We start from the raw sequence: 10,283 nt of genomic DNA, 5'->3' as shown, positions 1-10,283 counted from the left end.
TGAGAGAGCGGTACCCGATCAGGGGAATCCCCGCCCATAGCGTGCGCGCTGGGTTCTGGGCAGGACTGGGGCTCCGAGGGGTGGGGCTGCGTGGTTACGTCACACGCCGTACGTCCCCGCGCGCGCGCACGCGCGCTCCTTTCCACGTGCGAAAGCCCCAGACTCGTGGGGTCCGGGACGCAGCAGGCTCTTGAGCCACTCACCTCAGCGGTCGCCATGAGGCCAGGTGCAGGCAGGGGTTGGGGTCGGGGGTCAGGGTCTGGGGTCGGGCGGGGACCGGGATGCCAGATCGGGATCGGAGGGGTGGAGCCATGGCCTGGGGACAGGGGTTCTGAGATCCGGGTTCGGTCTTGTGTGGGGAGGGGGTACTGGTTCCGGTCTCGTGTAGGAGAGTGTCTTGATTCCGCCCCATGATCGATCCTGAGTCTGGGGTTCGGGCTCCTTGTCTGGAGGTTTTGTGACTGGCTTCGGAGATCACGATCGTTAGTCGAGGGTCTTGGGCCTCGGATTGGGGGCGTTTCTGAACTGGGTTTCGTCTCATTGAGGCTGTCAATAGGAGTCTTGGAAATTGGGCTATGGGCGGCATTCGGGCTTACTGACCCAGAGTCTGGATCCAGGCACCTGGGGTTTTCGATCTTTGAGCGTGGGTTTTGGGGATCTGTCGATTCAGAGGTGGAGATTTTGGGAGTTGAGTTTGCTTCAGACCCCCATTTGCCTCCCCTGTTGCCGCTGCTACCGCCGTCCCCTTGGCCCCCAGCCTACCTTTTCAGAGAGTGTCGGAGTGGATGAGGACTTTCGGCTTGATAGTATGTGGTCCTCTCTGGCCCACTTTCCTGCCTTCTATTCTCCCCAGGGGGCGGGTCCCTGAGGATGGAGTGGAGATCCTGGGCCTAGTGATTCTTAACTCCCAAGATGAGACTTCACAATCCCAGGATAGGATTAGCATGCGGTGGGGGAGGGAGGTAGTCACAGGGCATGAGTGGTTTTATTCATTCAATTTTCCTAGAGATTCTGATGAACCCACCCCATCGGAGAGCCCTGGCTCTGAAAGTAGAAGGGCCTCAGTTCAAAGTTTTCATCCTGGCTCTGCTTCTTAACCTACTGTGTGACCTTGGGCAAGTAGCTTTACTTCTCTGAGCCTCAGTTTTCTCATCAGTAAAATGGCACCCAGTTACAATTTACTAAGATCATGTTAAGAAAAAATAACACCTGGTAATCATTTTGCAGTATATGTGTATCAAATCAATAGGTTTTACACCTTAAACTTAGAGAACGTTGTTTGTCGATTACATGTCAATAAAGCTGGAAAATATAGCACAGTGTTTAACATAATAGTATTGGCTCTAATTGTTACTTTTAGCTTTCTTAAGGGGAACAAAATTAGGATCCTATCCCCTGGTGCCTCAGTTCTTCCTAAATTAGGCGGTTGTCCCTCTCCCACCTTGCTCCACTGGAGTTGGGGAAATCTCCCGCTGTGACAGAAAGGGTCTGTTTTCTAGTACAGGTTTTCTTTTTTCTTTCTTTTTTTTTCTCTTAGCATGTAGAGAGATGGAGTGATCTGGTGGGGAGGAGCATTTGCGTACCTGTGTCCCTGCCGAAGTTCCCTTTCTCTTAAGTGTTTGGGGATCTAATGTGGGGTGGGAGGTGTTAGGCTGTGTATCGCCAACTGAGACCCTTGAATGCCTGCGGGTATCCTATAGCCTGATTCTCCCAGAAACAGAAAATGTGCCTTCCTCCCAACCCTTCCCCCACTGTTAGGATATGAAGTTGAGGACATTGTCAGGAGTAAGCTCTTCAGTGGGGATTTTAGTCTGATTGAGAGAGGAAGCCTTTGAGAGATTCTGAGCAGGGATATGATCACAGTCAGACTTGACTGACACTTTTAAAAGGATCCCCTTGCTTCTGTGTGTAAAAGACTTGGGGGAGCAAGAGTGGAAGCAGGTATATCAGTGAGGAAATTTGTTGCTGTTATCTACCAGGAGATGATATGGCTTGGACCAGGGTGGTAGCAGTGGACCTGGCTAACGAATTGTCACGATTTGGGAATACATTTTGAAAACAGCCAACAGTTCGTATGTGGGTATGAGAGAGGAGTTCAAGGATAACTAACGGTGTTGATGTGTGTGACTAGAAGGGCGGAGTTGCCATTTTTGAGGTGGGGAAGGCTATGGGAGGAGAGCAGTTTTACACCAGAGGGTCTGTGGATCCCCTCTTCCAAAAAAAAAATTGTAGAAGTGTGTGTGAATGTGTGATTTTCTGAGTGGGTATTTTTAGTACATTTTTCTTTCTTTTTTTTAAATATACCTATTTTTTCCAGCTTATTAAGATATAATTGACATAAAGGTGTGTAAGGTTAAGGTGTACAGTTTGCTGATTTGATATATGTATATATTTTGAAATGATTACCTTAGTACATTTTTTTAAGAGCCCCAGAACCTGAAATGGCTTAGGTATGTTTTGAGTATCGAGGACTGAAAGTTTACATTTGTGCCCACTGTACCCCATGCCTGTACCCACACTTTCCAGGTCTCTGTTCTATCAGGCCTAGGGGTTGAAAGTCTCTTAGGTCTAGTGGTTTCTCCCCTAAGTGGGAGGGAGAACTTTGCCTTGAGTCTGCCAGGCGGTGTATTAAGTGCTTTGTGTGTATTAAGTCATTTAATCTTTCAACTCTGTGAGGTGAGCACTGTGTTATCGCCTTATCGCCACCTTACAGATGAAATTCACAAGACTCCCATGAACCTTCCCTACTCTCTAGGGTTGCAAATGGTGTGGCCATCTCCCTGTATGAAACACAGGAGCTGCTTGAGGGGAGGGACCATGGCTCTGGTCACCATCTGATCACCTACTTCCTGAATGAACAGAGTGGGTTGCTTTCTCCATGCGGCAGAACCCAGAGGCTTAACAGTGTATATAGTATTTCATGAGCCCATACTTTGTGCCAGATGCAGTGGTGGTGTGCTGGAGATGCAGTGGTGGCCAGAACAAGTGATCCTGTCCACTTGGAGCATGATTCTCATGGGGGAGGCAAGCAGTAATATTTCAAGTGCCATGGATGGTAATTGATGGAAGAAAAAGAAAGCAGGGTAAAGGTGGAGGCCTTTCTGAGAAGGCCCTTCTGAGGAGGGAACATTTAATCAGAGGCCTGAGTACAGAGAAGGAGTGGGCGAGTCCAGCCCATGTTCACGAGAGCCAGGCAGTGGGAACAGCATTTGTTAAAGGCTGAGAAACTGGAGAGCTAATTTGTTGGTGGTGGGTGGGGCATGCTGCCCAGCATAGAAAGAATGAGGTCAGAAAAGTCAGCAGAAGCCAGAGCCCTATGATGGTGGGTCTCAGTTTGGGCTGCACTTTAGGATCACCTGGGGAACTTTCAAAAGCCCCCACTCCTAGGCCCCCACCCCAGACAATTATCAATAGATCAAGATGTCTAGGTTCCAGGGATTAGCTGAAGGTGAGACCCACTGCTTTAGAGCTTTGGAAGCCAGTGATTGATCTCCTTTGAATGTGATGGAAAACCATTGAAGGGATTTGGGCATGGGAATGATGAGACCTGATGCCTGTTTTAAAAAGGGTGATCACTAGCTGCCACTTGGACAGAAGACTGTTGGGGGAGTGGAAGAGAATACGTAAACAACTCTTGGTTATGTGTGGGTTTTGAAACTGTTAGTTGTTAAAAATCAAATTAGGAATTGTTATTATAAGTTCTACATTTTCATCTTTAATGCCATTAAGATGCATGAAGCTTTCATGGGTGTGAATGTAACACACCTTCACAAAAACTTCAAGTTTGCTATTGAATAGTTTACATCAAGTCAGATCATTTTAAATCAGCCCATACTAAAAATTTTCACACTATTGTTTTATAACTTGTGACTTTTCTGACTGTTACTGAAGAACTTTTGAAACTGTCAAAAGTCAGATATTGAATCCGTTAGCACCAGGAGAATTCTGTCTGCCTCAAACATTGTTTTGTGCTCAGTGAAGATCATTGGCGCTATCCTGAAGTGATGAAAACAAAGTTTCTGAAACTTTTTTTTCTTAAACTTTCAATCTTGTCATAGGTCCTAAACTGCTTATGAACTGTTGCCCATCCATAAAGGACAATTCGGTATTTTTCTTCTTTTTCCCCTGAGCTGGCAGAGCCTTTTGCAAACTTGGAAGCAGGGAGATCAGTTAGCAGGAAAGACATCATGCAGAACGCCCCTCTGTTTGCGGGTTGGCACGTTTGTTCCAGGCACAAGGTCAGGTGTGGGAGGGCAGGAAGACGTTTCCAAGGTCTGCAGGACACCACTGCCGCTGAGCACGCACATGCAGTGTTTGCTTTCCTGCAGACTAATGAGTATTGAAAATAGAATGAATTCTGTGAATCTACCATCCAACCAAGGAGAGCAGAATACTGATAGTAACCTACATCTATCTATGTACCCCTGCCCTATCCTAACCCCATAATTTCTCCCTCCTGTTACCCGGTATCATAAGTTTTGTATTTCTCATTCCCTTGCCTCTTTGGGGGCGGGGGGTGGCATGTGGGTTACCACAGATATCACCACAGCATAGCATTGTTTAATTTCAGTTGTTGCTGAACTTTATGAAAAGGATATTATGTTGGATATGGTTTCCTTGGACTTGATTTTTCACTTAACATTTTGATTCTAAGATTTATCTGTTGTATGTAACTGTAGGTCCTTTACGTTGTTGATTGTGAATGTTCCCCATTTTATTTGTCCGTTCTGCGGGTGGACATTTGAGTTAGTCCTGATTTCCTGCTGCTGTGGACATTCGTGGACACATCTCTGGGTGCACGTTTCTCCAGTTTCCCTCCTGAGGGCAATTATGAGGTGCAGGAGGAGCTTCATTGACCAATTCCTGTTTCTGTTTCCACCACAGGTTTCAGCCCCCGTGGGGGCGGCTTCGGTGGCCGAGGAGGCTTTGGTGACCGTGGTGGTCGAGGCGGAGGCCGAGGGGGCTTTGGCGGGGGCCGAGGGGGCTTTGGCGGGGGCCGAGGTCGAGGTGGAGGCTTCAGAGGCCGAGGACGAGGAGGAGGAGGAGGTGGCGGAGGAAGAGGTGAGTGAGGTTGGGGAGATGAGACGGAGGATGCTTTCCCTAGGCTTGGGGAGTGGAGAGGGAAAGAGATATGGGGTGTCCCTCTCTCACTGCGTCTCTCTCTTGTAGGTGGCGGGTTCCAGCCTGGTGGCAACAGGGGTCGTGGTCGGGGAGGAAAAAGAGGAAACCAGTCAGGGAAGAATGTGATGGTGGAGCCACACCGGCATGAGGGTGAGTGAGGAAGGCAGGGAACCCACTGCGGTTGCTGGGGGAGGAGGGGGATGGGCCCAGAGTCCTCACCCCTGCTCTGATCCCCTCACCCAGGTGTCTTCATTTGTCGAGGAAAGGAAGATGCATTAGTCACCAAGAATCTGGTCCCTGGAGAATCAGTTTATGGAGAGAAGAGAGTCTCGATTTCGGTGAGACCAGGGCCCCTGTCCAAGCCACTGGGGCCCCAGATGATATTGTAACCAGCAGTCTTGTCTCCCTGCTTCCACCATGTGTCCTCCCCATGACTGCCAGGGAGATCATCTTAATACACGAGTCAGATCACGCACCCCCTCCCCAGATGCCTGTTGTGACTCCCCATTGCCTGCAGGTTCAAGTCCCAAGTCCTCAGTGTGGCCTTGAAGGCCCTGCACCTTCTGGCATCACCTCTTCCCACCTCTTCCAGCCGCACGGACCTCCTTGCTGTTCCCTCTGCCTGGAATACTCTGCTCCCAGCTCTGTGCCTGGCTAGTTCCCTTTCATCACCAGCGTCTCTAGTCAGGTGTCACCTCATCTTTCTCACAAGACCACCTTGCACCACCCTGTCTGTGGAAAGCAGCCCTCACCTCCTGTCCCCTGCCTTCTTGTCCCATGTCATCTTCTTTATGGCCAGGCATACTCCTGCCTCAGGGCCTTTCTGCTGCCTGTCCTGCCACCTAGAATGAGCTTCCCCACAGGTAACTTGAATGGCCCCTCGCCTCCTTCAGGTTTGCTTCACATGTTTCCTTGGCTCTTTTCTGGCCACCCTTTCTCATTATCACCTGTCTTTCGCCCTGCTCCCACACTTCATATCTTCTCCCTGGCTTGCTCTTTTCTCCTTAGCACCTGTCATTCGCTGCTATGTTGTGTGTATGTGTGTGTGAGTCAGTTCAATATATACTTACTCCTTGGGGGGAGGGGTATTTATCTCAGTTACTGTGTGCCTAGCGTAGGGTCTGCACACAATATGTGCTGGCACCGTAAATGTTTGTGGACTGAATGCATAGGTCTTGCCATTGTCTGGTACGGTCTTGTCTGTGTTTACTGTCTATCACTGCCCCTTCTCCTTGAGTCAGTAACCTCCATGAGAGGGCAGGCACTGCACCTGTCATGGTCACTGATATCTATCCACATTTGTTTCTTGTACAGTGATTGAGTACCCATCCCTTTGAGGGCCCTAGGGTTAAGGGCAGTGGGGTCTCACAAGAGAGTCTGGCACTGACTTCCATCCCCATTTCTTCTTGCCCAGGAGGGAGAGGACAAAATCGAGTACCGCGCCTGGAACCCCTTCCGCTCTAAGCTGGCGGCAGCGATCCTGGGTGGCGTGGACCAGATCCACATCAAGCCAGGGGCCAAAGTGCTCTACCTAGGGGCTGCGTCAGGCACCACTGTCTCTCATGTCTCTGACATCGTAGGCCCAGTGAGTGAACGGTGAGGTGGGGGGTGAGTAAGGGCTGGTGGTGAGGTAGGAGGGGGAGAAAGGCCACCTCCTCTGCCAGCCAGAAGCCCTGCACAGCATGGCTTGCAGTGAGGCCCTTCTCAGAGTGCCTGAGTAGAAGGCACTTGAACTGCCTGCTCTCCAAACTTCATTCAGCCTCACTCCTGAGTTCTTGGCCAGGAGGGAAGGGGCATGAGCATTGGGGTGACCAGAGCTAAGTGTGTAGATATCAGACTATTTGACTTGGTTGCTGTTTAAAACAAGTTATGCCCCCAAAATCTGGAGGTCTGGTTTCTCTTGAAAAAAAACCAGGCGATTTCAGCTTCTGGGTCAGCATTTCTGTGTGGCTATACAGGCTCTCTGTTCAGGGGATACCTGTGCGTCTCACTTCATGACCCCTAGCTCAACTGTATTGTAGGCTGTGTCATTTAGTGGTTAAAAACACAGGCTCTTAAATGGTATAGGCATTTAACAGTGATAGGCTGTCAGCAAGTTACTTAATCTCTCTGAGCCTCAGTTTACCTCTCTGGGTAAATAGGGTTGTTGTGAAGATAAAGGAGTTAATTCCTGCAAAATGCTTAGAGCAATGCCTGGCCTATTGCAGATATCCTTGGCTGTTATGACTTTATCCCTGTGCCCTAGCTTCCTGGTTTTATGCCTGTACTGGGGGCATGGGCTTTCAGATCAGGCAAAGCGGGAGTGAATAACCCTGGGCCAATGACTTCATGTCTCTACACCTCAGTTTATTCATCTGTAAAATGGACATGGTAACAATAGTTGTTAAAGGGTAGGGTTTTGATTTGGGAGTTTGAAGAGATGCTTCATGCATTGTATGGGCCCAAAGTAGGTGCTCCATATATGAGAACTAGTATCTTTGTTATTTATTTTAGGATGGACTGGTCTATGCAGTTGAGTTCTCCCACCGCTCTGGCCGGGACCTCATTAACTTGGCCAAGAAGAGGACCAATATTATTCCTGTCATCGAAGATGCTCGGCACCCCCACAAATACCGCATGCTCATTGGTGAGGGGCCTGGGGATTGGCCCAGGTGGGATAGGACAGGCCACTCCAGGTTTCCTGGAAGAGGCTGCAAAGTCCTGATTTGGATGGAATTGGAGTGGATGAGCAGGCCTCTTTGAGTCTGCAGGAATGAAAAGGGTGGGGGGAGCCAGGTGAGGTTGTGAAGGTGGTGGTCCTGCTTCAGGGTCTCAGATGTCTGGCTCCCTCAAAGGGCCAGCCTCTTCTCCTCTGATTTCTTGCCCCTCTCTGTAGGCCCCCCCATACTTCCTACTTCCCGCTAAAACAGTACTTTTATACTGCCTCTGGCCTATGTAGAAAAGCCTCCTTCCAGGGTCCTCCTCCTCATCATCTGGTGAGATCAGAACCCAGAATGCATAAACTGAGTGTGGCCTGGTCCAGAGGGGCCTATTGTGAATATTAATGGCTTTGTTTTTTAATAAAATTCAGAAGCATAATATAAAAATGGAATGCTTTATAAATCACCCCCAGGTAATTTATGTGAACAGTTTGATGTCTGCTCTTCCTGCTTTAAAAAAGTCAGTTTCCTCACACCATCTTTTCATTTCTTTAAGTTTTTTGTTTTTTTTAAGTCACACTGCCCTAAAAATATTACTTTGCATTCTGCTGGTTTTTCTATGAGTTTTTTTCCATGTACTCATACCATATCCTTTATCCTGTAATTTGTTTTCATCTGCTAATCCTGCAGACCCTCTTGCCTGTAAGTGCTCATCTTTACTTGCCTTTTTGATGACGTGTCTGTCTCCCCCCCAGACCCGGGAGCGTCTCGAGGGCAGGGTCCGGGTCTGACTCATCTCTCTGTCCCCCACGCCCGGCCCGGGGCTGGCCACAGAGTAGGTGGCAACCATGGTTTATAAGAGGCGTGAATGAATCGTGTGGTTGTGGGTTTTGAACCCATCTTGGGGGCACCATGGAGGGAGGGGGATCAGTGGGGGGAAGTGAGACTGGAGGCAGGAAAGACTCTGCCAGGAACCTACTGGTGACGGGGCACAGGCCCCATGGGAGGAGCTGGGAAGATCCAGTGGACCCAGCTTTTAACTTCCACTTCTTTCTCCCTAGCAATGGTGGATGTGATCTTCGCTGATGTGGCCCAGCCAGACCAGACTCGAATTGTAGCCCTGAATGCCCACACCTTCCTACGTAATGGAGGACACTTCGTGATTTCCATTAAGGTGCAGGGCTTCATATCTTCTCTATCAGTAATTGCCAAGCAGCCAGTCAAAGCAAGGGAGACTCTATCCCTCTGAATCCATTCAGTTCCCAGCCTCTATCCCTACCCAGCTCCCTGTAAGCCATCCTCTGCCCCCAGGTAGCACATGATGAAAAATTTCTGCAAAACAAACAATTTTGGATTGAAAGAGGTAATAGAATATTGTGGTGAAGTGCATGATCACCAAGTCTGACCATCTGAGTTTGAATTCCAGCTTGCTGTGTGACTTTGAGCAAGTAACTTAACCTGTGTGCCTGTTGCTTGACTTGTAAAATAAAAATATTAGTCCTGTTTTTGAGAATTGACATAAGGATTAAATTTATCAACATGTGAAGTGTTTAGAACAGAGCCTGGTATAGAATAAATACTAGATAAATATTAGGTACATGTTAAAAAACATTTTATTTTGAAATACAGTGAACTTTACACCAAATTCACCATTTTGTTAGATTTTTGTTACATTTATTTTCATATTTTCAGCTTCATTATTACTTTTAAAGAAGAGGAAATAGAAGGAAAAAAACAAACCCTGAGTATAAAATATAAACTGACTTTTAGATAAATAGGGCTCTGTTGAAGGCTTCCTTTTCCAAATCCAGAGCAAACTGAAAATTTCCAAAACCTGAGTCTCACCATTTCTAATAAAATAAATACTTCTGGTTTAAAGAGCACAAAAAAGGGTAAAATAACCCAAAACCTTGCTGCCGACTTCAAATCCTCTTTTCTCTCTAGGCCAACTGCATTGACTCCACAGCCTCTGCAGAGGCAGTGTTTGCCTCTGAAGTGAAAAAGATGCAACAGGAGAACATGAAGCCCCAGGAGCAGTTGACCCTAGAGCCATACGAAAGAGACCACGCTGTGGTCGTGGGTGTATACAGGTGAGCAGAAAACCCAGTTCACCAGGACAGATACCTTTTGTCCCCTATACCCAGAGACGCGCGGGTCAGTACTTCATAGGCATACCCGCACAGTGGTGACAAGCAGTGACACTCCTCATCTTCCTCTCACAGGCCACCCCCCAAGGTGAAGAACTGAAGCCCAGAACCACCTGGATTGTGAGAGATTGTGTTGCTACTGTTACACGTGTGTTTTTCTATTAAAAGACTCATCTGTCGCTCCTGTCTGCTCAGCTGATTGCTTGGCGACCTCCAGTGACAACCGGGCGCATGCGCCCTTTGTCGACTTGCGTGGTGGTGGGGGTGGACATTCTTATCCGGTTACACAGCGCATGCTACCTTGTGCGCCGCTGTAACTTGGTTTCGGCGCTTGGGCGGGGCTGGTAGCTCACTGCGCATATGTGCCGGTGAGCTC

At 48.5% G+C, this 10,283-nt stretch overlaps 1 protein-coding gene across 2 annotated transcripts; it reads left to right on the top strand.

Annotated features, from left to right (window-relative positions):
• Positions 1-119: 119 nt before the first annotated feature.
• On the top strand, positions 120-10,086 carry FBL (fibrillarin rRNA 2'-O-methyltransferase). 2 transcript variants are annotated; one of them, XM_019629762.1, is made up of 9 exons: positions 120-226; positions 4,885-5,061; positions 5,170-5,271; positions 5,365-5,459; positions 6,536-6,706; positions 7,615-7,747; positions 8,822-8,934; positions 9,705-9,850; positions 9,983-10,086. In XM_019629762.1, the coding sequence occupies exons 1-9, from the start codon at positions 217-219 to the stop codon at positions 10,005-10,007; spliced, it is 972 nt and encodes a 323-aa protein (XP_019485307.1). In that variant the 5' UTR covers positions 120-216; the 3' UTR covers positions 10,008-10,086. The 2 variants fall into 2 exon arrangements, with proteins under 2 accessions (XP_019485307.1, XP_019485308.1); XM_019629763.1 differs by lacking the exons at positions 9,705-9,850; positions 9,983-10,086 and adding an exon at positions 8,516-8,595 and having other exon boundaries at positions 8,822-8,924.
• The last annotated feature ends 197 nt before the right edge of the window (positions 10,087-10,283 follow it).

The sequence above is a fragment of the Hipposideros armiger genome, unplaced genomic scaffold, assembly GCF_001890085.2.
Source record: "Hipposideros armiger isolate ML-2016 unplaced genomic scaffold, ASM189008v1 scaffold_867, whole genome shotgun sequence".
NCBI classification, from domain to species: Eukaryota; Metazoa; Chordata; class Mammalia; order Chiroptera; family Hipposideridae; genus Hipposideros; species Hipposideros armiger.
Note: the sequence above shows the minus strand (reverse complement) of the source record. Positions and strands in the feature narration are given on the sequence as shown.

What these genes read in the sequence shown, in the direction of transcription:
- FBL (XM_019629762.1), top strand. An exon ending in ACTTCGTGATTTCCATTAAG is followed by an intron (nt 8,935 to 9,704) that starts GTGCAGGGCTTC and finishes TTTTCTCTCTAG; the next exon opens with GCCAACTGCATTGACTCCAC. An exon ending in GTGGTCGTGGGTGTATACAG is followed by an intron (nt 9,851 to 9,982) that starts GTGAGCAGAAAA and finishes TTCCTCTCACAG; the next exon opens with GCCACCCCCCAAGGTGAAGA.